At 42.3% G+C, this 27791-nt stretch overlaps 1 protein-coding gene across 8 annotated transcripts in view; it reads left to right on the top strand.

Annotated features, from left to right (window-relative positions):
* The window catches only part of ABL2 (ABL proto-oncogene 2, non-receptor tyrosine kinase), a 94398-nt gene extending 67114 nt beyond the window's left edge, over positions 1 to 27284 (top strand). For 2 of the 8 annotated variants that reach the window (XM_074349867.1, XM_010954912.3), the window contains exons 2-13: positions 321 to 383; positions 1672 to 1842; positions 5579 to 5874; positions 8443 to 8715; positions 9767 to 9851; positions 10790 to 10967; positions 11584 to 11768; positions 12804 to 12956; positions 13843 to 13932; positions 16934 to 17107; positions 17641 to 17874; positions 18184 to 27284. In XM_074349867.1, coding sequence (XP_074205968.1) covers positions 321 to 383; positions 1672 to 1842; positions 5579 to 5874; positions 8443 to 8715; positions 9767 to 9851; positions 10790 to 10967; positions 11584 to 11768; positions 12804 to 12956; positions 13843 to 13932; positions 16934 to 17107; positions 17641 to 17874; positions 18184 to 19355 — 3074 coding nt within the window. In that variant the 3' untranslated portion in view covers positions 19356 to 27284. Of the gene's footprint in view, positions 1 to 320; positions 384 to 1671; positions 1843 to 5578; positions 5875 to 8442; positions 8716 to 9766; positions 9852 to 10789; positions 10968 to 11583; positions 11769 to 12803; positions 12957 to 13842; positions 13933 to 16933; positions 17108 to 17640 lie in introns of all 8 variants that reach the window. The other 6 variants (XM_074349869.1, XM_045516616.2, XM_074349865.1 and 3 more) reach the window with 3 other exon arrangements.
* Positions 27285 to 27791: the final 507 nt, after the last annotated feature.

Genomic DNA, 27791 nt, shown 5'->3' with positions numbered 1-27791 from the left:
CCCAGGGGAGGTTATATTGGCGTTTGAATGTTTAAAAAAAAAAAAAAGGGAGAGATTAGCCAGTCAAAAAAAAGAGTGGGATGAGGTCACATATCTGGGTAGACAGGACTGTGTGAACAAAGGCAAAAAGGTGGGAAGTGTCATGGTACCTGTCAAAGTTTAAAATTAGAAGTGTGGAGTGGGGGAGAGGTGAAGATGGAGAAGTAGGTGGAGACCTGATCATGATACCTCGAAGGCCATGTTCAAGAGATTTTAGCTTGATGGTGAACTACTGAAGAATCTTAAGAAGTGTGACATGGTCAAATTTTTGTCTTAAATAGATCACTTTGCCAGCTGTGTGGAGGATGGATTTGAGGGAGACAAGACTGGAGGCAGTAGTCCAGGTGAGAGATGACGGGGATCTGAACTAAGGCGTTGGCAGTAGGGCTGGAGAAGAGGGAATGGATTGGGAAAGAAAGAAAGCCGCAGATCAAAGTGTTTTTCTCCTTCATGTGTGATGATAAAACCAAGTTTAAGTTAAAAATGAGTGGAGGGAGAGGGAGGGAGAGGCATACTAGAGAAGTGTTGTTATATCACATAGGCAGTTGGATAGTGGCAGATAGCCACTAAAAACAGCTTTAGTGATTAAGAAAATTGCTGCTGGGGGAAGAGCGGTGTATTTTAATAGTCCTGGGCTGTGGGAAGCAGGTGAACTTTAAGATGGCATGGAGATCACCTGTTTGTGTAGTCACACTAAACTTGGCAACCATTAAAGCCTTGAAGAAACCAGGTCTTACAAGGCTTCAACTGTTACACGTGGTGGAAACTCAGTAAATCATGTCCATTGTTGGTGATATTTTCTAAAGCCCTAATTAAGTTATAGATAGTTTATAAAAATATACCACCTAGAAAAAGAAAATAGGGTTAAATTTTTTTTCCTTTAAACAATTAACAATTGAAAGCTGCAATGTTATAGGCAGTGCATAGTAACACAAAGGTATTTTGGGATGCCAAGAATATTTTGTGTTAAACCAAAATATTTTTGTTGCTTAGTAGATAATTTTAGGATTTTTCCCCCAAAAGCACTATTTCCATAATTTTCTATATGTAAATAGGTCTGAATGCCATCTGTACGTGTTTCTTAAAATCTCTGTTATCTTTTCCACAATTTGTTTTATATGGAGAGTGTAAGGGAAGAAAGGTAGTTTGGCAGGACTTACAAAACATAACTATTTCCTTTTTTTGGTGGTGGGGGATCTTAAGTATTTGGGAGACACATGTAACTATTCCATCTTAAAGCCACCATCACCCGGAGAAACTATCTTGTATGGTTTTTAAAATGGATTGCCATTTCTTTTTAAGTTTCCTTTTTCCATTTTTGAGATTTTAAGGAAACTGTTGGATTTCCTATTCATTTATTTCTGATTTTGATTACTGCACATTCATCACAGTTAAATGCTCATTTTGTGTTCTTTTCTCTATCTTGGTATATTTTGAATGAGTAGACTTCTCTCATGTTTAGGAGACGGTGCCATTTGTTCATTCTTCATGACATCACAGCTACGTGTACAGTTTTGTTCCACCCTGGAGCCGTTAGCATATGCCAGCAGCTAAAATACTGTGTATGTACTGTATGGAAGTGAATTTGCAGTTCTTGGACTTACTGCGGCCTTGTTTCTCTGTGTCTTTCAGAAGCCTTGCACCGCCCCTATGGCTGTGATGTTGAGCCCCAGGCCCTGAATGAAGCCATCAGGTGGAGCTCCAAGGAGAACTTGCTCGGAGCCACTGAGAGTGACCCTAATCTCTTTGTTGCACTTTATGATTTTGTAGCAAGTGGTGATAACACACTCAGTATCACTAAAGGTGAGCTTCTGTGTAACATCCTCTCACTTCTCAGTTTACATTAGTGGTTAAGAAATAAAGGGGGCTTTTCTAGTTTCTGCTTCTGACTGAAATTAGCTTGGTGATTTGGGCACAGATACTTTTGGTTCATTGTCTTTTTTTTAACCTGTGTTGGGATAATGCCGCCTTTATCTACTTTATAGGATTTATTAAGGATAGAGTGAAATAAAATACTTTAGAAAAAATACCGCACAATATACACATTTACTCATCCTCAGATTCTGTTCTATGTGTAGTAAGCGGCATTCATCTGCCGCACAGGTAAGGTTCACTGTGCGCCTCTTTTCACTGAACCGTGGCTGACTGAGATGAGTCGTGGTGCCAGACCCCAGCACAACTCAGTGTTCGTGGATGCTGCCTATCTGAGAACCATTTGCAACCAGTCTGCACTGAGATTAAGAACTTGCACCCAAATTGTAAACCAACTACATAAGTAAGCTCAGTACTTAACTATTTAGTTTAGCTGACTTGTTTTTTCTCCTGGGAACAAGACTTTTAGTATGAGAAGGTAGCTCGGTGATTCACGTTCTGGCACCTGTGTCTTATCTTGTGGACGTGCTTTGAGTAGCGCTGGCCTAGACAGCTTGTCCCACATTTGTGTGTATGTGGGTTAGTGAAAGGACTAGTAGGAAGGGTTTCTATTGTAGTAATAACCTCAAGAGAGTAGTAGTTTATTTCAGTAGTAAATTCTTATCAAAGGGAACACCAAGAACATGATCAAGTAAAATCATCCATTATTGGTTTTTTGAACAAGGACAGAAAATATGGAACTTTTACGAGAAAGAAATAGGAGAGTGAGGCATTCTCATTATGTACATGAGTTGAATTGCTAATTTGCATAAGCGCTTCTTGTCCTTTGAACTTCTGAAAGCTTCTTACAGGGAAAAATATGTTAAAGGATAATTAAAAATTTTTTAGTTTTATTAAATTATTTTCTTCCCATTTAAAAAAAATTGAAGTATAGTCAGTTTACAGTGTGTCAGTTTCTGGTGTATAGCATGTTTCAGTCATACATATGTATGCATATATTCTTTTTCATATTCTTTTTCATTATAGGTTACCATAAGATATTAGTTCCTTGTGCAATAGAGTATAAACTTGTTGTTTATCTATTTTATATATAGTAGTTAGTAATTTTTAACTAAATGAAATTGTAACTTAAATGATTATTTGTCAAACACATTCTTCTTATTTGTAAGGTTCAGATTGAGGTGTTAAGTAGGAGTGGATATACCAAATTAATAGAGGACAGGCCTCCACTCAAAGAATGTTACCCCTAAATAAAATCTTTATATACATCAGTTTTTAAAAATTCATCACAAGCAGAAATCCTTAAAACTGAGTTTCTCAAAGTAGGGTATAGGTATGTCCCCAGAGTGGATGTGACGGTATGAATACATGTACCAGGAGGTTTCAAAGGTACAGGAAAAATAAAGAGCAGTATTATCTCCTAGTGTCAATCTAAAGATTTTAGGTAGTTTTGGGGGCGGGATGGTGGTGGTATTTGTATGTGTATGTCAGAGGGTGTTTTCTGCATTGGGAGGAAAATTTTACACAAAGTTTTAGGATAAAACAAAGGACTTCAGAGACATTTTATGCTGCGTGGTAGGTAGTCTCTTTGGGCTAAAACACACTCTTTTACCTTTAGGTTCTTCAGTGGAGAAGTTTGTGAAGTGAAGACTCAGAACATTCTTTCCTTGGTATAATTTTCATATTAGTAGTTTCCAAGGTAGCTCAGTCACCAAGGAAACATTGATAAAGAAAGTCTGTTGATTCATCGGTTACCAGTTAGGGTAACCACGAGTATGCGGCTCAAGAAGTGTGAGTCTCTTTATCTTATGGCCAACAGTGATTTCTCTTAAAACCTATGAAATGCCAGATTTTTATTCAGGTTCTTATTGATACAAAGATACCATGCTAAAGCTATTTTATTATTTGAAAAGACAAGAAAATATTTTAAAAATAAAATAGCAGTACTTAATTTCTTCTTGGAAGATGATATCTTGCTTCAGTGAATAAACAAAGTTCTCCCAGGATTCTTCCGGTAATAGGACCAATATTTATGTCCGTTGTCAATTTCTGTGGCACTCGAAACTCTCAGAGTAGAAAATTCTGCTTGTAATTGCCAAAAAGAGAAACCAACCAAAGACCTAGGGTGTGTGACTGTATCCTGATCGTGATGACCTGTCGTCAGTTCTTTGTAAGGAAGCAACAATAGTATCAGTATACTTAGGGCTGGACTTAGTCTTCACTTCCTGTTTTCTTGGTGTATTAGAGAAAAGCTACCGACCAAGTTTTATTTGGCTTTTTTAGCAACACTAAGATTTTTTTTCCCCTGCAGATATGGTTGGGAAGTATTTATCTGTACACTTGTGCATTTCCACCACCATGTGCATACACACTCCTATCCATTTGTGTGTATATATATATATATATATGTCTTCGTGTGTGTGCACATGCATATACTCTTATTTTTACTTATTGAATGTCTCATGTCCAAGGGTCTTGGGTGAGTTAGTAGGCGCTAACAGAAAGCTATCTTAACGGTAAAACATTTCTGTAGGCCACTGAAAAAAGTTAGATGGCTGCCAGAATAATAATTTTGGGTTTTTCCTCAACAACCTTTGCCTCCCTGGTAACTGCTGGGCTATGTGCTTTTGATTGAGCTGGGTTTCTTCTGTTTTCTGACACTGAGAAGTGGATGTGAACTCTATAGGAAGGCTTGCATCTCTCAGAAGTGGGGGCCTAAGACCTTATAAGGATTCTTTAAATTATCGTTTATTACTATTGGTATCTCTTTCACCTTTCCTGTTTGGTTTGTGCTGCAAGCACAGGGGCAGGATGTATGCTTAGGGAGTCTAAAGTTGATAACAACTTCATTAGAAAATCAGGGGCATTGAAGTTGACGGCAGTGACACTCTGAGTAACTTGAGTCTTGGGTTTCAACTTTAGACTCAACTTCCCTTTCCCACACACTAATTTTGGAGGAGCGGATGGGGTGATTCATTCGTCATGGGGAATGGGAGGGAAATTGGAAAACTATGACTATTTTAAAACTTGAGTCCTGGAAAAGACTGTGCTTTGGGAGTCCTCACTGGCCACCCCTTCCCCAAACACGGTTTTTTTCCTGAAGATGTTGCTGAAAGCTCTGTGGTTTGTCCTTTTTTTTTTTTTTTTTTTTTTTTTTTTTAACATTGTTGGTTTTGTAGTCTTGGTGCCAACTGAGATTTAGAAGTAAGTTTATATTTCACATATCTTATCCTTAAATCCTTGATTGTTGTTAACGTTGAACCATACATAAGATACATTCCCTGATAAACTGAGGGAAAAATGAATTTTATTTATCTTTTTTGAAGGATGAAATTGCGTCATTTCCAAACACTTGAGTAGCCTTTCTCTCTTTATATGCCACCTTAGTACCTTACATGGAGTTTCCTATGGTGTAAAAAATGTTTAAAAACCTGTAGGTAATGCCAGAAAACCATTTCTAACTATGCTGCTTTTGTTTAAGCTACAGGCTGAAGATACAGTCAGGCAATGATGACAGCCAAGTTTGTTTTCATTGTTTTTAAAGATTTTGGGGGGCATAAAAGTCCTTGATGCATTTTTCAGTGAGTTTAAAGTTTGACAGTGGACTACTTCTGTTTGAGATAATCTTAACATCTTTTCTTTCCCTCTGCGGTGGCCTCCTGGCTAGGTGAAAAACTATGCGTCCTTGGTTACAACCAGAATGGTGAGTGGAGTGAAGTTCGCTCTAAGAATGGCCAGGGTTGGGTGCCAAGCAACTACATCACCCCAGTGAACAGCCTGGAGAAGCACTCCTGGTACCACGGACCTGTGTCTCGCAGCGCCGCGGAGTATCTGCTCAGCAGTCTGATCAACGGCAGCTTCCTGGTGCGAGACAGTGAGAGCAGCCCCGGGCAGCTGTCAATCTCGCTCAGGTACGAGGGGCGCGTGTACCACTACAGGATCAACGCCGCTGCAGACGGCAAGGTGAGCCCGGCCGGCAGCCCCCGACGTGCGGGCTGGCCGCTCCTGAGACTCAGTATGCAGAGCGACTAAAGAATATAGTTTTTATGTTTGACGCAAAATAATCACTGACACGAGTGTGAGCTGTTTGGCATTATTGGAGCTTATTCTTGTCAAAAGAGTATGGTAATAGAAACTAAAAACAGTATTACGGTAATAGTTTAATGATGAGCTAGGTTTGAAGGTGAAGAAGGAAGGAAACAGCTGTGTAAGTTAGCTGTTCAGTATACAAGTGTGCACATAGGCATCCAATACATTATGTAGCCTTTATAAATTAAACCTCGTATCTTTGAAAATTACAATAATCTCTGCCAGAAAGTTTACAGAGTAAGAATTTAGGCTTGTGAGACTGATGTTGATCATTAATGTATGTTAATATAAATAGATCAGTCAGTCACTTAGCAGTTTACGTGTTGGAAAGACCAACCATACAAGAATGGGTGTGCTGGAATGGAACTGTTTTACTTTATAAATGATAATGCATAGCCTTGTGTCGGTTCTGTTGGACAGTAAATTTAGGTTGAATTGTCTCTTCCACTCTTTCCCTCTTTGTGATCTGCATCGTAGGGAGAAAGCACAGGCTTTAGAGCAGGCAGGTCTAGTTTGCTGGGTAACTCTACCACTTATTAACCTTGTGATCTTAATTAAGCCTCAGTTTCCCATCCCATTTTATTGGATTCTTGTGAGGATTAAGTGAAATAATTTCTATAAAACATAGTGGCTGGTACAAAGTAGGAAATAAGTAAATTGTTAATTTTCTTTCTCTTTTGCACCACTTTACAGACGACTTTTGATGAAACCAAATAAGGTCAGACAGCTGATAATGTAGGAGAGACTCAGCTCTGCTTATGGTGTTACACCCAACAGGGATGTTCTCAGCAGCTTTACATGTAGTAGTCAGAGGCTGGAAGCATCCAACTTTCTAACAGCAGTAGAATGGATTAATAAATTTTGGCCTATTCATAAAATGGAATCTCATACAACAACAAAAATGAACTTGGTACTGCTATACATACTATCAGAAAAAACTATGACCCACCAGCTACTTGCTTTTGAAAATAAAATTTTGTTGAAACGTAGCCACACCCATTTGTTTATGTGCTGTTTACAGCTGCTTTCTCATTACTACGGCAGATGTGAGTAATGACAGAGATGCTATGGCCACAAGCCTAAAATACTTGATATCTGGCCCTGTCAGAGATGAATCTCATACACACAAAACTGAGTTACAGGGGTTAGTGACTCCCAGTGGACGGGTCTGATGGTAGTGGGAATGACTGCTGATGGGCCAGAGGTTTCTTTGTAGGGTGATGAAGATGCTCTGGTGTTAGGTAGTGGTAATGGTGGGACAACCACTGAATATAATAAAACCACTGAATTGTACACTTGAAATGGTGAATTTTATGGTATGATACATGAATTATAATCACAGTTTTTAAAAAGTTGAATGCAGGAAAGCAGGCACAATACTTACCTATGTGATTCCATCCTGTGTAGGTGTGATTCACAGGCAGGCAGAGCTAATCCAAGGTGTTAGGAGTCAGCAGGGTGGTTACCTCTGCAGGGGTAAACAGCTGGGAAGGCACGAGGGAGCTTTCTGTGGTGCTGGTAATGTTATAATTCTTGGTGTGGGAGATATTTACGTGGGTGAGTTCACGTTATAAAAGTCATCAATTCTCCATGTATTAATTGCATACTCTTTGGAAATACAATAGATGTTTCTTTTTTAAAAAATAAACAAGTGCCCTTGGGAGATAAGGCCCAGAGACTGCTATCTGTATACTTCTTACTGGTTATCAGAAATTAACTACTATTTTGTTAACAACCCTCTGAAATAAAATTGTGGCTTTTTTAATGGCCTAGACACTCAAAAGCACATCCTATTGAAATAAAAATTATAAGATATTTTAATATCCTCTCTCTACCAAGTAAATCAAAATAAATTTTTTTTGTTGTTGATTTTTTTTTTGAGTTAAAGTAGGTTTATTCAAAGAGATACATTGAAAGGCAAGAGAAAGGCCACGAGGTGTTGGGGTTGGGTGCTCAGATTAAAAGTAGGTACATACTTCATAGACAGTGCGGGCTGTCTCCAAACGGAAGAGAGAGAGAGAGAGAGAGGCGGCCCAAAATAAGTGGTTTTTAAGTTATGTTCTGTGCAAGGTTCTGAAGTGGTATTTCATAAACTCTTACAAGAGGCCAGTCCCCTCTTATCTACTTTAATCAGCGCGTCTCTTCCATTACCTTACGTATTTGGGCTCCACAATCTTTTTCCTTAAAAATACTTGAAGACCAGTGCTCTTGATGACCCAGAGAGAGATTTTGGAAGCGTTCCCTTCCTCAAGACTAGGGCTGCTTTAGGAAACATAGGGAGAATGGTTTAAATGATACTGAACTGAAGTTCTGTTTCCCTCTGCTACCATGGTTTAATTCTCCCTTTGCCTTAATGAGATAACGCCCTATTTTCATCCCTTGAGACCAGTGGAACACTGACTGCCTCCTGGTTGGCTTAGCTTTTCTCCGCTCTCCCCCCAGGTGTATGTCACCGCCGAGAGCCGCTTTAGCACCTTGGCTGAGCTTGTTCACCATCACTCCACAGTGGCTGACGGGCTGGTGACAACACTACACTACCCAGCACCCAAGTGTAATAAGCCTACCGTCTACGGTGTGTCCCCCATCCATGACAAATGGGAAATGGAACGAACAGATATTACCATGAAGCACAAACTTGGAGGTGGTCAGTATGGAGAGGTTTACGTTGGCGTCTGGAAGAAATACAGCCTTACGGTTGCTGTGAAAACACTGAAGGTGGGTTGCTGAGAATTACACTTTTCAGGCATCTTTTTCTTTTGTGCTGAATTTCTTGGAAATATCAACGTGCCCTTCTTTAACTTTGGAACACTTTCCACCCACTGGTGCCAAGCACATCAGCAGATGGTGATGATTAACCCTGGTGCCACTGCTGACAACGCAGGGGCAGACTTCACTGCAGTGCAGTGAAGCCCATTATGTGGGGAAGGTTTGTCTCTGGAGGCTGCTGATGTAGTCTTAGTGGGAGGTTAGAAGCAAATTACAAGTTATAAAAGCAAAACAAGCTGTTTAACTTCCTCAGAGCAACCACCGCTGGACAGAATTCTTCATGCACTGTTGGAGAATCATGGGCTCTCTTTTTCCTGTTCTGTCCTTTCTCTCTCTGCTGCTTGCTCCTCCCATCTCCATGAGATTAGATCACTTCTTATTCTTAATATTCACAGAAATATGATATGTCCCCCCACCACCACCTTTAAGCATCCTGGTATCAAATTACAAGTTACATCACTCATTCCGTTCTCTGAAGATTCCCTCACATGCCTCAGTAGCTCTGGCATGTCACTCGTAAGGACTGCCCTTGACCTATGAGTAGTGGTCAGTTCTTTTAGCAAGCACTTGTTCTGAGTGTGAGACACTACGCACAGCCTTGCAAACAAGCATTGCTCTTTAAGGAATTTGTCAGGAAGACAGACACTCTCTGTCCTTTCAAAGGCTGAGCTGTAGAGAAGTAAATTATCAGAGGACTGAGGTATCATCCAAGGCTCTTCCTCTTTGAGTTGTTATAGGACATGATTGCTGAGTTTTGCTTACCCTACTATATTTTATTCCAGTTTCAAATATTGAATAAATTCAAGGAGACATTTTTCTTTTTTAATTGGACTTGTATAGAGCATATTACGTTGTGATAAAATTTCTTGAAGTAAGTGCTAAATTACTCAAAAGATACCCGCTTTTAGAGCTGAAGTTTTAGGATTGTGAGTTGACTCAAATGATTATTAAGATGGGGGCTTGTCCCTCTCCTTTTTTTCTTATCTTTCCCCTTTTCCAGGAAGATACTATGGAGGTGGAAGAATTCCTAAAAGAAGCTGCAGTGATGAAGGAAATCAAGCACCCTAACCTGGTACAACTGCTAGGTGAGGAAGCTTGCCTGCACCACAGGTTTCCTCACAGATGCTGTCCTCACCCCTGTTATCTCCAAATCCCTCTTTTGAATCCCTGTGGTGGAAGCTTCCAGTACGAATCTACTTCAGTAAATGGTTATTATTTTAATCAGCTGTCTCTGTGTTTACAGTTACCCAAGAAACAGTGACCTGGATTGATTGCAATATATGAAATTGCCCAGCTTGTGATAATTGCCCCAGATCCAAAGTTTAGAATCCTTCAAAATGATACTAAACCAAAAACTATCACAGAATATTTTTACAAAATAAAGAGACATTGAGCAAAGGACTGTTGAAAAGAAGTGGATTAAAGTTGTGACCAGCTGCCCTCAGCTTGCCTGTGCAAGCAAAAAGTGCTGTGCTGTGATAGATTGGCTTCTCCACCTGTTCGGGTCGCAGAGAAACCTTTGGCTGAAAGCACTGCCCTTTTAAAAACAGGACCAGTTTCTTTGGGTGTCCAGGTTGAGCCAAACTGTGCCAAAGGAGATTGTTTCTTTGGTTCTTTACAAAGGAGTCTTCCGTATATTAGTGAAATCCTGGACTATGGAATCAGTTAATAATCTTTTTAGAAAGCATTGTTACAGGCTAGGCTCACATAGTCTTAACATACACACAGTCGCTGCTACTTTCAGGGATATGTCGTTAGCATGCAGCTGGGAATTGTGGGCCTGTGTGGAACTGTGAAAGTGTTGGTAGTCCTGACCCTCTGTGGGATAGTTGAGGTAACTCTGCTTTTTCCCAAACAAGCACATAATCAAAATGCATATGAATTTCCAGAGAATGATATAGTGGAAACAGAGCTCCCTTATCAACCAGCTTCTTAACCTCGCTAAAATTGTCAGTTATTCTTGCCAAAGTGATGTGGAATGTTTGAATATATGCTAATAGAACAAGCTCTGTTGAATTGTCAGGTGTGTGTACTTTGGAGCCACCATTTTACATTGTGACCGAATACATGCCGTATGGGAACTTGCTGGATTATCTCCGCGAATGCAACCGAGAAGAGGTGACTGCGGTTGTACTGCTGTACATGGCCACACAGATTTCTTCCGCAATGGAGTATTTAGAGAAGAAGAATTTCATTCATAGGTGTGTAAAAACCTGATTATTGCCTATAATTAACCACGAAGCTACCTCGGCTTAATGTGCAAATAAAGGAAAGAATGTGAGAACCTTGCCCCAAATTCTCAGACGACTCCAGAGAGTAATTTTCTCTTTCACAGGGACCATTGTAATTTCATTTCCAACTTATAAACCTCCTGTACTCGGATTAAAGTATTAATACAGGGCCTCTGCTACTTTCAGAACAGAAAGCTCTTTATTTTGCCCAGGACTATATCCAGGATCTTTTTGCTCCATCTAGTGGCTTAACTTTAAAAATAGCTTTCTGTTTCAGTAAAGAATTTAAAACCTTGTAGAAGAGCATCGGTTGCTCACCTCTGAAACCTATCCCAATATTCTTAGAAAACGGTTTCTGAAGCCTGCTTTATTCTGGCGTCACGTAACTGCCTCTTGATGGGTACCCTACAAGTGATGGATAATTAGTGGCTTTCTACCATGTTTCTGACTTTCATAAAATGCTACCCTATCTGTCAGCACTAAGTCATCTACTCTGCTTGTAGCACAAAGAACCAATAAGAGAGCATTCATGACCATTTTCCAGAACCGTCTGAATGGGCTCACACTAGAGTTCTCTCTCCCACAGAGACCTTGCAGCTCGGAACTGCCTCGTGGGAGAGAACCACGTGGTCAAAGTGGCCGACTTCGGCTTGAGTAGACTGATGACTGGGGACACCTACACTGCTCATGCCGGAGCCAAATTCCCCATTAAGTGGACAGCGCCCGAGAGTCTTGCCTACAACACCTTCTCAATTAAATCTGACGTCTGGGGTAAGGTTGAAAGGGACGTTTTTCTCTGTGTTGTCATTTTATTTTCTTTATTCACAAATGCTTAATTCCTTAATTTTAATTCTTTAGACCTTCTCTTTTCTATAATCAGTATCCTCTGCCTTTATGCCTATCTTTCTTCAGTCATTCAGCAAGCATTTATTAAATACTTACTGTCTGCCAGGCATTGTGTGAGGGAGGCACTTACCGTAGAAAGAAGCTGTGAAGAAGAAATCAAAAAAAAAAAAAAAAAAAAAGTCCCCGCCTTCAGAGCGCTCTCTGTCTAGATACTGCATTGCACTGGGGTTCTGATGATTCCCTCTCTGTGGCGCTCCCTGTTTTCTGTGTTGGGCTTTGTTGCTTGTTTACAGAGTACTGTGACACAGAGTAGCGGCCTCTTTTCAGAGGTGTGATGAAGTGTCATCTAGAATTTGTCCTTGCAACTCATCTTGTTTCTACTGCTCTGAAAAGCAGTATGACTTAGTAGAGGTTCAAGGGACAGAACAAGTCTGGAAGTTTGCACTGGGGGCCAGTAGAAATAGTTGAAGGATTCTAGGTCACATTTTACCAGAAATCTCAAACTCAGGAATAACCTATGACAAAGTCAAGCAAATTGTTTTTTCAAGTGTGAACTTTATCTTAAGTGAGTCCATTTTTATATTACTCTTCTAGTACTAGCTGACTTAAAAATTATGAAATTCATTAAACAGATCATAAATTGCTCTAAGAATAGTTTGACTATACCACAGACCTCTTATATGGTCATAATTTATTCTCCCTCACTGTAGTAAAGGAAATCCGAATAGAAATGGGGAAATTTAAAGAAAACCATCTTGAGATTATACCTGAAGTGTTCCTGGGTCAGATATCTTAGAAGAATAAGTCATGTTTTTATGAATTAGAAGACTATACTGATATTGTAACAGTGTGATATGTTACCCAAAATTTGAGAGAGAAGTTAACCTATACTTAATGATATAAAATAAATAATAAATCAGAGAAAAGAAATTAAGCTCTTTTTTTTCATCCCTTCTGCAGCTTTTGGGGTACTGTTGTGGGAAATTGCTACATATGGAATGTCACCATACCCAGGGATTGATCTGTCTCAAGTCTATGATCTGCTGGAAAAAGGATATCGAATGGAACAGCCTGAAGGATGTCCCCCTAAGGTGTATGAACTTATGAGAGCGTGTGAGTGTTTTTGCATACTTCAAGTCTGAAGGCTTAAGTAAACAATTCAGGATGATTGTCAAAATTGAAAACATTTTTCCTCTATCAGCGTTGTAAGACTGAATCCAACCTCATGACATAAAGTTGGTCATTGATTAGCCAGCTGGGGTATCATACGCTCTACCATTGAGTCTTTTTGGAATCTGAAGAATCATTGTCTATGGCCCAAATATTCACTCAATTCCCCCCCCAAAATTTGCATGTTTAGAAGGATTATAAGAAATTGGGTTTGGAGATTAGGCAGTGGGGGGCTGTTTGCAACTACATAAAATGATTATTAACGACTGAGGAGAATACATGAAAGTGACTTCTGTGATGAATAAACAAAAAGCGTCTGACTTGTTACAGTTGAGAAAGTAGGAAGGTGAGCAGTGAATTAAATCGCAGTGTGTTTGAGTATGTTGTGTTGTTTTCTCCTTGAGCATTGGCTTTGCCTACTGCCCTGTCTTTGTCAAATGTGGATTCCACGTTCTTCCTTTCTGATACCCTGTTACGTTTCTGAATGTGTACAGATAGTTATTTATAAGAGTGAATTTGAAGAGGTGTTTTACTATTTCATTTTCCTGTGGAAGAGGACTTGCCATTTTCTAAACCATCTCCCCACCCTTCTGCATCCGTATAGCAGAGGGAATAGGAGCTGAGGCTGCATGGAAGAACCAGCCCTAGGAAGTGGGTTCATTGCACCCCTGAATTTGGAACTAAGAAGCTGCTGCCTCACTGTCATCGTGAACTTGCTGTAACTCTGCTTTATCAAGCGCACGTCCTGACACGTGGAGCTCACCATCAGGCCACTGGATATTTAATTCCTGCAAGGAGCTTTTAACAGTGCCTTTCTTTTGTTACATAGGCTGGAAGTGGAGCCCTGCTGACAGGCCCTCTTTTGCTGAAACACATCAAGCTTTTGAAACCATGTTCCATGACTCTAGCATTTCTGAAGGTGAGAATCTGGTGATTTACTGTTGGTGGTGGCTAGCTCTGGGTGCTGGTGATGGTAGTAACATTTCAAAAATGATAGATTCTTGTAATCTGAGACTCCATTTCAGGGTATTGAATTAATTCTTGGCCTTTATTATTCTTGTTTCGCTTTTTATGCTGTTTTAAAATGTATCTTTGTGTCTCTAGCTCATTTTTAATATTGAAATATTTTAACTAGAAATTCAGTCTTTTCAGGAAGAGAATAAGTTCAGTGGTTAAGCATTAACAAGATGTAGGAAAGAGAAGAGGAAAAAAATGAGAATGTTTTTCACCTGCCTGAACAACACCTACAGAGGCAGAACCAAGTCACAAAAGCAATATCCAGAAATTCCATTTCTGGAAATAGATCTTAAGAAAATAAGTATGAACAGAGATTTAGCTATAAAGATGTTGTATCAGAGTGTTGGTTTATAATATTGAATAGTTAAGAATGATTTAAGTATCTATTTTGCTAATTATTATATCCATATAGTTAAATACTTCAAAATGATATTCTTAAATATATTGACATGGAAAGGAGTTTAGAATGAGAATGTTAAGCTGTGAGCAGTGAGAACCATTTTCTTATCTGAAAACAAATATATGACAAGTTTCTACCGTATAGCACAGAGAACTGTATTCAATATTTTGTAGTCACCTATAATGAAAAAGAATATGAAAACGAATATATGTGTGTACATGCATGACTGAAACATGCTGTACACAAGAAATGGACACATTATAAACTGACTACACTTCAATTTGAAAAAAATTAAAAAAACAAAAACAAATGTGTAGACACACAGAGGAAGTTTCCTACTTTTGTGTATAATGCCTCTTTAAAATTCTCTGCAGAAGTCAAATGATAAACTTACTTGTTATAAAGAGAGACTAACCCTAGAGAGCTGAAAACACAGAATTCTTACTTATACTTGCCTATTAGACATTTTGATACAGTTTCAGAATTGTATACGTATTTCCCACATTTTTTTTCCTTCATAATTGAACACAGAACTTACTAGTACTTAAGCTCAAGTTAAAAAGTGTTAGAAGAGGAAATCAGACAAGTTGATTTTTGTCTGCTTCCCTTAGTGATTTATCCCGTGTGGGTAAGAAGAGAGGGAAAAGTGCACCAGCGAAGTTCAGTGAAAAGTGTTTCCATCCTAGTCCTTTGATTCAGGGACCTTCTGGGGGCTGGGAGGGCACTGCTTGCCTTCGGGCCGGATTGAGCAGCTGTCTGTCACAGCTCTTTTTCCCTGTGTGCCCTTTATTTCTTACGGAGTGGTGGAAGTGGTAGAAGTCGTGAACATTGGCCAAAGATTAGGGTCCAGTTCTTTGGTACTTTTATGTAAGCTCTTAACTTCTGTTGAGTCCTTGGCTAAATATTTCTGCTTCTCTTGAAAATGTTATATCCTTTTAGAAAATCAACCCTTACCAGTTTTTCAAAGCTAATTTCAGTTCAAAATTGCTAAGCAAGAAATTGAACATTGTTGAACCCACATTTTATTAAGTATTTAGTCTGTGGCAGGCACTATACTAGGTCTGAGGATGTAGAGGTATGGCATAGTTCCTACCTGAAAAGGATGTATTTATTAGTTGTAAGTGAAAGAAATCTAACCCAAACTCTTCTTAAGCAATAAGAAGATTTAATTGCCTCATAACCAAACCATGGAGAAACAGGATGGTGCTGACCTCTGGGTCACTTGAAGCCGTGGACTCAAATAGCTTCAAGTCTCCTTCCCCTTTCTCTCTCCCTCCTTTGCTTACTTTCATGCACCCATTATCTCTTTACTTTTGTTCCTGCATTGATCTCATCCTCTTAATTGTCCAAGTGGCGTGGAACACATTTGTCAGCTTCCTTGAGGTCATATCCTTACAGCCCATGTCTGCCTCCCAGCTGCATGTATAGCAGCATAAGAACGGAGTCTCACTGGCGTGGCTTGGGTTATGTGTCACGTACCCACTCTGGTGCGGGGAGGGTGAGTTGTCGATGTTTTAAATAATTACCCCCCAAAAAGTTGTAAAATAATAAAAAGAAATTCACAATTTAGTAGATCCATAATTCATTTTTGTTCAGGAATGAATAGCAAAGTATGTCTTTGCCTTATTAGTAAAAGCCACAAAACCCATGACCAGGCTGAGTCAGTCAGCTGAGGCATGCTAATGGGGGTGAACACATTTTCAGGAGCCTCATTTGCTTCATTGGCATAAAGTGGATGGATTGTATTTACCCTTCTCTTTTTTGCAATGCATAACCTGGAAATAAAAATATCTGCAGACATCTGTTTGCTTTGTTCATCCTCTGAGCAAGCACTTAGTAAATGAGGATATCCAAACGACCAAAGAGCATAGGAAATCACCCATCATCAGAGAAGTACAAAATAAAACAATGAGATGCCATGACACACCTGGCCCAGAATGGCTAAAATTAAAATCAAACAAAAAAACCCATAAAGTCAAACTCTGGCAAGCATGCAGAGTAACCAGAACTTTGATACAGTGCTAATGGGGATGTGGACTGGTACAGCCAGTTTGGAGAGGCAGATTGGCAAGACCCAACAAAGCTGAATTTTTGTGCTCCCTGTGGCCCAACAACAGTCCTGCTCCTAGGTGTGTGTGTGCATACGATTGTGAAGCATAAGACACATAGCAGGATGTTCCTAGCAATATATTCATCACAGCCCCAAACTGGAAACGGCTTAAATATTCAAGAGGAGAATGGACGAGTGTTGGTATATTCACACACTCGAACAATACACAGCAACAAGAAGAAACCCTGCCACGTGCAGTAACATGAATGAATCCACAGTAGAGAGTGCTGAGCAGAAGCAGCCAGATGTAGAGTACGTACTCTGTGGCTCGACTTACATACTTGGGTGCTGCATCCTCCAGTTCTTCTTAGTTGTATGCCTTTTCTGAAAAGAGAAACTCCCCTTTGTGTCATGAAATTGTTCTTTTTATCAGTCCTCTTGTCTTCCTCACAGAGGTAGCTGAAGAGCTTGGGAGAGCTGCCTCCTCATCATCTGTTGTTCCGTATCTGCCCCGACTGCCTATACTTCCTTCCAAGACCCGGACGCTGAAGAAGCAGGGGGAGAACAAGGAGAATATTGAAGGGGCACAAGATGCCACAGAAAATTCTGCTTCCAGTTCAGCACCAGGTATGAGTCCCTAGGCAGGCGGTCAGACTGCCTTGTTGAAAGAGCCATGGGGTGTGATGCTTCTATTTCCGCTTTCCTGCCCGTCTTCCCCGAGGAAAGTGTGGCTGGCGTCTGTTTTATTTACCTCTCTGGTCCTCGGCTCTGCATCGACAGCGTGGGTAGTCCTGATCTGTTCGTCCAGCGCACAGCTCTGTCTCCCACTCCATTTCCTCAGCTCCTGATTCCCAGGTAGTTACTGTCTTCACAGTTCGGCCAAAATTTCTTCATTGAGCCTGACTGGTGAGGCCAGGTTATGCTGTAGTTTCTAGAGAAAAGATGAATGTTGAGTTAAAAACCTCAGGTTTTTGTTTCCGTTTATATCCCACATCGCATTGGAACAGCAGTGTGAAATGATAATGCACTTACGAGTTTTCTCTGAGTCCTGCTAACACCTGACATTTCATAGATGCTGGAAAGTTCTTACAGTCCAGCCTTAGTAACTCAAATGAGTCACTTCCTACCTTTCACGTTACTGATTGGCCGTTTTTCATCAGGGTTCATTAGAAGTGCACAGGCCCCCAGTGGGTCCCCAGCACTGCCTCGAAAGCAAAGAGACAAGTCACCCAGCAGCCTCTTGGAAGATGCCAAAGAGACATGCTTCACCAGGGACAGGAAGGGAGGCTTCTTCAGCTCCTTCATGAAAAAGAGAAATGCTCCCACACCCCCCAAACGCAGCAGCTCCTTCCGAGAAATGGAGAATCAGCCCCACAAGAAATATGAACTCACGGGTAACTTCTCATCTGTTGCTTCTCTACAGCATGCTGATGGGTTCTCTCTCACTCCTGCCCAGCAAGAGGCGAATCTGGTGCCACCCAAGTGCTATGGGGGGAGCTTTGCACAGAGGAACCTCTGTAATGACGACGGTGGTGGGGGTGGGGGCAGTGGCGCTGCTGGCGGGGGGTGGTCTGGCCTCACAGGCTTCTTTACACCTCGCTTAATCAAAAAGACACTGGGCTTACGAGCAGGTAAACCCACAGCCAGTGATGACACTTCCAAGCCTTTTCCAAGGTCAAACTCTACATCTTCCATGTCCTCAGGGCTTCCAGAGCAGGATAGGATGGCAATGACCCTTCCCAGGAACTGCCAGAGGTCCAAACTCCAGCTGGAAAGGACAGTGTCCACCTCTTCTCAGCCAGAAGAGAATGTGGACAGGGCCAATGACACACTTGCAAAAAAATCAGAGGAAGGTGCTGCTCCAACCAGGGAGAGACCAAAAGCCAAACTTTTGCCCAGAGGAGCCACAGCTCTTCCTCTCAGAACCCCCTCTGGGGATCCAGCCATTACAGAGAAGGACTCTCCAGGGGCAGGGGTGGCTGGAGGGGCAGCTGCCCCAAAGAGCAAGGAGAGGAATGGTGGGGCACGACTTGGCATGGCTGGAGTCCCAGAGGATGGCGAACAGGCAGGCTGGTCTTCTCCGGCCAAGGCTGCCGCCGCCCTCCCCACCACTCACAACCACAAAGTGCCAGTCCTTATCTCACCCACTCTAAAGCACACTCCAGCTGACGTGCAGCTCATTGGCACAGACTCTCAGGGGAATAAATTCAAGCTCTTATCTGAGCATCAGGTCACATCCTCTGGAGACAAGGACCGACCCCGCCGGGTAAAACCAAAGTGTGCCCCACCCCCCCCACCAGTGGTGAGGCTACTGCAGCATCCGTCCCTGTGCTCAGACTCCGCTGAAGAGCCGCCTGCAGGCCAGCCCACTTCAGAAACCCCGGACGGAGGGAAAAAGGCAGCTCCAGGGGCAGTGCCCGTTGGGGGGAAAGCTGGGAGGCCTGTGATGCCTCCGCCTCAAGTGCCTCTGCCCACACCTTCCATCTCGCCAGCCAGGATGGCCAACGGCACAGCAGGTACTAAAGTGGCTCTGAGAAAAGCCAAACAGGCAGCCGAGAAAGTCTCAGCTGACAAAATCAGCAAGGAGGCCCTGCTGGAATGTGCTGACCTACTGTCCAGTGCAATCACGGAACCTGTGCCCAACAGCCAGCTGGTGGACACTGGGCACCAGCTGCTCGACTACTGCTCAGGCTATGTGGACTGCATCCCCCAAACTCGCAACAAGTTTGCCTTCCGCGAGGCTGTGAGCAAACTGGAACTCAGCCTGCAGGAGCTGCAGGTGTCTTCTGCAGCCGCTGGTGTGCCCGGGGCAAACCCTGTCCTTAACAACTTACTGTCGTGTGTGCAGGAAATCAGCGACGTGGTGCAGAGGTAGCCACTGTTCTCCGAGTGGGAAGACGCACACGTTTCTGAGGGGAGAGGGGGAGGGACTTGTTTCCTGTGTTCTCGTTTTCAAAAAATGGAAGACTGATACTTGAGTGTGTTTCTGTGAAGTACCTCAGATTTCTGAGTTCTCACGTTTACAGGTTCATCTCAAAAATAGCAAAAAGCAAAACCCATAGGAGAGGGAAGATGGGTGGGGGCAGGGCAGTCACGGACAGGATTGGAAGCTGCATTGGAACATCAGGGAACATGTGTATGTTGTGCCATGAAGAACCAAGTCCAGCCCGTTCCTGGCTGGAGTGATGTGAGCTGGTTAGACACGGCTGCTCCCAGCAAGGCTACAGGGACTGTGCCCAGACTGTGTTGGCTGTGGCACTCATTCTGCACCACACAGAAGGGAATTGACTTGGGGCTCCAGTAGGTACTAACGGGGATGATGCTCCAACTCATAACTTACTGGATGGGACAGAAGAAAGGAAAGCTGGGAATGTGCCAGGAGAGGTTTTGTTCAAGGTCATTGCTGTAGTAAGAACTGCAAATCAGATGGTTACATACAAAATTAGGAAACGTGGCTCTATCTGTATGCTCCTGTCCTGTTTTCCATTGGTGTGTTAATTGGTGCAGGAAGTAAAGAATGCTAGGAAGTGTAGTCAGGGAGATTGAAACCTCCTCCTAACATCTTACGTTGCTTCACAGAAGTCACTTCGCCCAGTCTAGTGTATTATTTCCTAGTGGGTCAGGACTGGCTTTCTGCTTGTTGGTGCCTAGCTAAACCACAGGCACAGAGGTCTCCTTGGTGGTTCTTCTCTGCTCCTTGCAGGTTGTCTTCCTTTATTCCTGGCAGCATTCAGGGCATTAAGCAACATTGATTTGAAAATAATGGTCATGTCCAGGTCTCACAGGGGCCTTCTCTTCTGATACAGTGCCCTGCATACTGACGTGCTGGCCAAGGGCTTGAGCAGCTGTTTCCTCATCAACTAAATACCAGGGGAAGAGTCTCTTCTTGAAACCCGGCGGTCAGCCCAGAGACCTGTGGCTGAGGGGAGAAGCTGGCTTGGTTCTAGTGGCTGTTGCTCTGTACCTTTCCTCTCCCTTATCAGCTGAGACCCAGTCTAGGTAGAGAGTAGGGAGGAGCATTCTCTCGCTCTGTACAGTTTTTAAATGCATCACCCTAAGTTATTCTCACGTACTTTCCTCCTCTCACGTACTGGCCACCCCCCACCACCACCAGTGTTGTTCTTGTTTGTAAAGATCATATTGGGAATATCCTTTGATATCTATTTTATCATTTCACCTCTAATTGAAGAATGCATAATTGAAGGAGCAGGTCATTTTCAGGGGACATCAGTTAGATCCCTTTTGATTCCTTTTCCTTCCCTATTCAGTTATTATTATGGAAGCTAATTAGGATCGCTCCCTAATTTGGAAACAAATCTAATTGGTTAGGTATTACTAATATTCTTGATACCAGGTCGAATTCTATTGACCACCTAATTCTCTTTTTAATTCTCTTTTTAAAACTTTGTGTCTCCCCCTCCCCCCTCCCCAAGGAGAACCCAATATAAAAAAAATACATTATTTTTTCCACCCAAAGGAGTATTAGGAAGATAGGAATTGAACCTTGATGCACAGTGAGTTTCCTCCCTGGGCTGTGTCGTTGATCCACTGTCAAGCCATAGCTCCATCTCCTTATTAAACAAAAGTAATGATACATGTTCTCAAGGGCGTTTTGCAAATAAGGCTATAGCTGTTCCTTTGAGAGCCTCTCTGGTAAGCTCTTTTGTGCAGTCTGTTACATTGAATACAAACTTCTCATTCTCGCCTTTGCTCAGTAGCAGATAATGAAATTTATAACTGCTGAGATTGTATTAATTGGGCTAGAACACTAAGGGGAAAAACTGTTTTGGACAGAGTTCGGCATCTTTGCCCAAGGAGGAAATTTAGTTTTCATTAGAAAGAAAGGAAACCTTGATTCTTACCATGGTTGTTCCAAAGGAGTCCCAGGCCAAGAGGAGAATAAAAAGGGAGGAGACAGTCCTGGGCATTCCTTTCAGGGGCTGGGTAATTCCCGGTCTGTCTGTTACCTACAGATGCAGCACAGGCAGCTGGTGATCTGGATAATTCTGTAATGGCTGGAAGAGGAGATGGCATTCCCTTTAACTTGGATGTAAAAACCAGCAGTCCTCCACCCACCTCCTTTGCCGCTCTCCTTCATTGTGTATTTCCATAAACTTGAAGTTGTTTTAGCAATTAGCCTTTTAAGGGTGGGGCAGGGAAAGCTAAAACTTTAGAATATTATTATGCTGCTTTTTAAGTTTATCCTTGTCCTTGTGGATGCAGGTTGAGGGATTATAATTGTTTTTTCAGGGTTTTTTTTTTTTTTTTTTTTTTAAGCAAGAGGTCTTTGCTGAAAATAAGCCTTGGAGGAACACTACTGAGGGTATTTAAGCTCCCTGGTTTTCTCCTGGAAGAACAGTCTTTGAGGGTGGGGCTGGGTCTTACTCAGGGGCAGCACCTGGCTCTGTCTCGTCTACAGTAGGTGCTCAGTTCGTTCGTGAATTGCTTTTTTTCTCAACACTGTGGAGAGTAGCATTGACTGTTCACCCCCCGTCCACATGATGCTGTAACTGTGTAACTTCAGGAGCTGAGGGCTCAGGGTCAGGCTACAGAGGCGCTGTCAACCTTCTGTCAAGTGTAATTTAGGCTTCTCTTTTTTCTACTTGAAAAGGACCAGATTTTTAAAAATAACCATATGTAAATTTAAAAGTTTGAATTCGAAGCAGAGAAAACTGCTTTTAGAAATTAAAAATGTAGTTTAATTTTGTCTAGTTAAAAAACAAAGCAGATAGCAGGAACAAAACCTCCTCTGCAAGGTGTTGAATACTTTCTACAGTGGTTGTATGTGTGCATACCTTTGGGGTGCCACAGCCTGAATCTTATGTACAGATAATGGGATTTCAGTTTAGATTTACTACCTAAAAATGCAGTGTTCTGTGTAGAATACATCTTGACTGTGCTTTACGTGAAGTATTTTCTTAAAAGGCTTTATGTAAATTAAAATATGTATATTTTCCTACAGATCTCCATCATGATTTTCAGATACAGCCTTAAAAGAAATTGGCCCTGAGAAATTCATGCAGTGTTTTGCCAGATGACCTCTATACACTGAGGTCAGTATAGTGGAGACCCTTTCCCAGCTGCATTTTGGGGTGTTGAAAAAAGGTAGAATTTTCCTACAATTCAGTTGAAAATTGGCTAATAAAATAGCGCCCAGTTAATGAAATGCTGACTTTGCTAAGGCACCACCCATGTTTATTTAACAAAGTCATGGAGCTTTTGAGTTTAAAGGATACAGTATAGATAGTGATTAAGAGTTCACACTCTAAAACCAGTCTAGAAGGCCAGTCACTTAAACTTCCTGGGCCTTAGTTTCCTCACTGGAAAACAGGGGTAATAATAGTAACTACCTCACGGTGTTGTAAGGATTAAAGGAGGTAACGCGTGTAGGATACTTAGCTTGAGTGCCTGGCACATAAGGAGCACTCCGCAAGCGTTTACTACTACTGTTATTCAGACTTAGTCCAGTGAGTCTCAGCCAGGGATGTGCGACAAAATTTCCTGGGGTTAAAAGAAATTAACAAAAACACTCCCCCCCACCGATGCATTGGCCTCACCCCAGATCAGAATTCCCTGTGGGGCTGGGTCTCAGCCAGTGTGTTTTCCAAGAATCCCGCTAGGTGTTTCGGATACCCAGCGCTGTGTGAACACTAGCAATACCGCAACTCTTTACAGCTTAAGAACTTGGAAGGGAGGACAGTTAATTTACTTGCTCATACTCAGCGCAGTCAGTGGCGGAGCCGAGGCTAGAGTTCAGGTCTGTTCAGTTTCTCGTTGTGGGCTCTTCCTACCATTCCTGTTGCCTTGTGAGACGCCGCAAAAAAGAGTGGCTCCGATCGACAATCAGTCCGCATGGTGCTGCACACTTTCTAAAGCACACGTTCCTGGCACTCTCTGACCTTAAGGGGCTTGAATGTTGAGTAATGGCAACACTAGTAAAGCAGGCACTCAGCAGAACTCAGTAACTGAAGAAAGTTCTATGGGGTCATTCTTCTGGACAGACCTCAGTGACACAGCAATCTGCACTTTGTAATAAGGAAATAACAACTTAAGTTTTAAAAACCTTAGTTCTACATTCCTCTTTCTTTAAAAAAAAACTTTGTTTCACATCATTTTAATAACTGAGATAATGTATATGAAAGCACTTTGAGAAAAGTATCAAATGTAATGAAAGGTTGTATTATTAATGTCTATTTAGAAGATAAAACGGTTAATTAGCTGCTGATTGACATAAGCTTTTGCCTGTGGGGGACCTGAAAATGCCAATGTGTAAACAGTCAGCTCTGTGGTTTATCACATTTATAAACATGAAACTGCTAAATTCATATGTGCAGGTATAGTGAGTGTTTTGCTAAAACTGTAGCTCAGCACTGAATAACTTCAGAAAACTAGGGACCAACTTTCTGGTTTCATTAATAATCTTTAAAAAGTACTCATGTGTACTCACTCCAGAACAAAGAAGCCCTTCCAGACCTTGACTCAAGGAGAATGAGACCCTCTCACCCTTGAACGTTTGTCCACATGTTCAGCCTTTTAGGACCCAGAATGTGGTGGGAGCAGACTTGTCACCCGTTCATGTTGACAGTGTCTTTTTTAACCTATGTCCTGCGTAGTTTTGTTGGGGTTTTTTTGGTGGGGAGGGGGTGGTCAGAGATGGTTCTAGAACCAGTGCACTTTTCTAGGATTCCCTCTCAGTTATGAATGAGCTTGATATTCATCATCCATGTTTATTTTGTTTTCTAAGAGGAGTGGCTGAACATAACTCACCTGTTACATTATAAAAACACTCAAGAGTGAATTGCAGAGGCGGCTGCTTGTGCGTTACAGCTGTGCTGCGTTCTGACCTCCCCCGCTCCCTCCCCCTTTTGCCACTGACGTCGTCATTACTGTCAGGCTGTGCCCCCACAGGAGTTCGTGTTGTCTATGTTCTTGTTCTTGATGATTTTGGGGTTTCGTCATCTTGCTTGCATTAACTTGTTCTACCTGGGTTTGGGGTCCATCTCTGTGCCCTAAGCACCTGCTGTGACCAGTCCCCTTTATGTAGGTAAGTTTCTCTGGATGTAAGTTTCTTATTATGTATCAATGGACTTCAGCTCTCTGTATTTCTTAGCTTCTGTCAGCCAGTAGCTTAGTTCTTTTGTAAATGCCTGCTTCAGTCTGGGCTATGTGGGAGCGGGAGAGAAACAGGAAAGGGCAGCCCCAGGGGTGCCTGTACCTTCTACATGGCAACACGGAAACTGCTGCTAACCACAGCCTCACTAGTCAGAGAGCAGAGGCCTTGGGCTGGTTCTAAAACTTGCCCTACTCTTAACAGTCAAGATATTTTTATTCTTTGGAGAGAGTTCCAATTTTCCATCTACCAGACTTTACAAAATCTGATACAAGGCTAGCTTTTTAGCAAGCCAAAAGCACTTGGAGTGACAATTATCATTACCTGCTTTGCTGCAGCTCTGTTACAGCCAGACCTTCACTGCCATCCCGTCTTCCGGTATCACTGGGGAAGTGTGGGTGGATTTCAGGGCAGTGGAATGGGCTGTGCCCTGCTTCAGAGCGTCTGCCCAAGTGACTGTCTTAGCTCCAGCCTGTCTTCTATGATGTTTACTGCAGTGTCCAAAGAGACGAGTTTCTGCTCTGGGCTGCTGCTTTTCATGCCCCCACCTGAGGTGTATGGTCTATCTTGAGATAACAAGTATGCAAGATACTTCCTTCACTTCTGACTCAATAGCCTAGATCCAAAGGACAGGCAATTAGGAAAGGCTGCACCCTGTGATAATCGGGGTAAGAAGATGCAGTGTTTCTCTCTGGGTGAGGAGGCCTGGCCAGGCGGTCTTGATTCTGGGCCGATCGGGAGCGGAGTGGTAGAGATTATTCCTAGAGGATTGTGCCTTCAAGGATGGGTTTTGTGCATTTTGCAGAGGCAAAGACTTGTCAGCTGGGTTGATGTTGCACGATTATCGAATTAGAACTGGCAGAAATGAAGTTTTTGGGTCGCGGTGGCTCAGGCTGCAGTCAGTGCGATGTCCTTCCACCCAGGGTGCTGATCTGGTAGCCTGCTGCACTCTTCTCCGTCAGCTTGGGGAGCTGGTGGGAGGACACGCTGACTGGACCCTCCTCTCCCTCCAAGTGCACTATGTACGATTACAAAATTGGAATTGTTTACCTCTCCTAGAAAAATTATCTCCTTCACCCTCCCAGCTACTGTGTGACCCGAACACAGTAGCGAGACCCTGTTACCTCAGCCTGAGGTCACAGATGGCATGTGAGCAGATCTTCAGACCTGCAGACCATCTAAGGGAAAGGGTGTCTCCTTTAAATTCAAAAGCCAGGCCCCACACTGTCCTCAGACCACACCCCATGCACGCCATCTGTGCCTGTTCTGTGAGATTCTTTGTTCATCATCGTACTCGAAGCAACACGTTTCCAGGTCCTGCGTGTCATTGCAAGCTGCTGAGCTATACACACGGGGCTTGAGGTCTCGGAACACTCTAGTTCACTCTTTAGGACACGGTGGAGGCAGACTGTCAAATGCCAGCAGGCTTTCAGAAAGGAAATACAGAGTTTGTTTGGAGCTTGCTTAAGATTTGCTTCTGAGCCTCAGGATAGGAGTTTTAAATCATGTAATTAAGCATCATAAACTTCACTTGGAGAGTGGGACTTCTGGTTAGTAAAATTTTCACATATAAAGATACTTACTTTTCAGCAGTTCTAACATCCTAACAGGTATGCCAGATTTATTCTTGATTGAGATTTCACGGGATCCTGTGATACTTTAGGGTCATTGGTGGAGAATCCAAATACTGTTTTGTACAATTCAGAAGCATCGTACCATGTGTTGTGAGTGGCAGGAATGCCAAGTGACAGGTTTCTGGTAGACGAGGGCCAGATAACCAGCCTTCCCGCATTGTGACAAGCCGGTTTTCACTGTGGCCACTGTTCTTGGGACTCCATTATGAGGGAGATTTGCGGAGATCCTGAGAAATCACCTTGATTAGGCTGCTTGTCCCTCAGCGAGATTAGTATTCAGCAACTTAGGAGGAACAGTGAGGTACTCATCTTACAGTGTTTTAGGGCGTCTGTTTGAAAACTGATAGGTCAGATCTGTGTGGAGGGTGCACTGCCGCCCTGCTCACTAAGAAAGGAGGGGGGAGAGACATAGGAGCCCGACCTTTCCCTGTGGTGAGTGGAAGCTGTGCCCTGGTCCGTGTGTGTGCCACGCACAGGCTGGCTGAGCTGTTGGTGCATGCTCCGAACCCTGTCTCCTGGGTGGACCCCACACTCCTTCTTGCAGTCTGATTCTTTAATGACTATCCATGGAGAAACCCTAGTTTTATGCTCACTTGGCAAAAATAAGTTTGAACATTTCATGGTGGTTGATAGAACTTTGTCCTTAAAACCTATGATTCAGATTCTTTAAAACTTGTTTAATGTTTATACCAAAGGTCATGCTCTGCAGGTGTATGTGTGGTGGGTGCGCAGAGGGGGAGGTCTGGGGGGCCTGCCTGTGTGTATTGCTAAGGGGACACAGTGAGACAATATGGGATTTAACTGAAAACTCATCAGTCATGGGTCACACTACCAGTGTTGTCAGGTATATGTTCTTAATTGTTATTGTAATATATTTTCAGGTGTTTTGTTTTTCTAATTTAATACTTTCACCCTGTTGTCTGACTGTGAACTGCTAACAGTGTTAAACTTGATGTAAATAAATGAGGCCCTTGAAAGGGGAATGCTGTCTGCCTGTTGTCTCACAAGGCTTGCAACTTGTGTTTTATTTTAAATAAAGGTTGCAATATTTTATTGGCAATGTGGGCTTGTGATTGGAGTGTTTCTCCCATGATTTTAACTGATAGGTACTGTAAGCGGAACTTCTCTCTCTACATATAAAATAAACATCTGAGGTAAAGAAGCTGCTTGAGCAAGCATCCCGCTGGCACAGTCTTTAGAATGTTCCTCTTTGGGGGTGGCTTCTCATCCTTTGATGGATTACAGTTTTGGAAATGGACAAAGGCATCATCTGAAGCCCAGCTGATACAGAAGGTGGGTGCTGGGCGTGGGTCCATCCATCCAACACGAGGTGACTGTAAAATGAGACTTAATTCTCTCAAAGTTCATTCTAAGGACAGCTTCAAATAAGTTCTAAAAATGTTTTGAGTCAAGGTAGCACTAAACAGAGTAAATGTGGAACCACACAGGGGACATTCTGGTCTTGTCTGACTTGGTCTTTAATTTTTAAAAAAAGGGTTCACTGCTTTTAGAAGTAACATTTTGATTAAGGATGAGTAACATATACTCAAGTGGTATGCACATAAAG

The sequence above is a fragment of the Camelus bactrianus genome, chromosome 21 (genome assembly GCF_048773025.1).
Source record: "Camelus bactrianus isolate YW-2024 breed Bactrian camel chromosome 21, ASM4877302v1, whole genome shotgun sequence".
Taxonomy (NCBI): Eukaryota; Metazoa; Chordata; class Mammalia; order Artiodactyla; family Camelidae; genus Camelus; species Camelus bactrianus.
The sequence above is the reverse complement of the archived record's forward strand: the minus strand, read 5'-3'. Positions and strand labels throughout refer to the sequence as shown.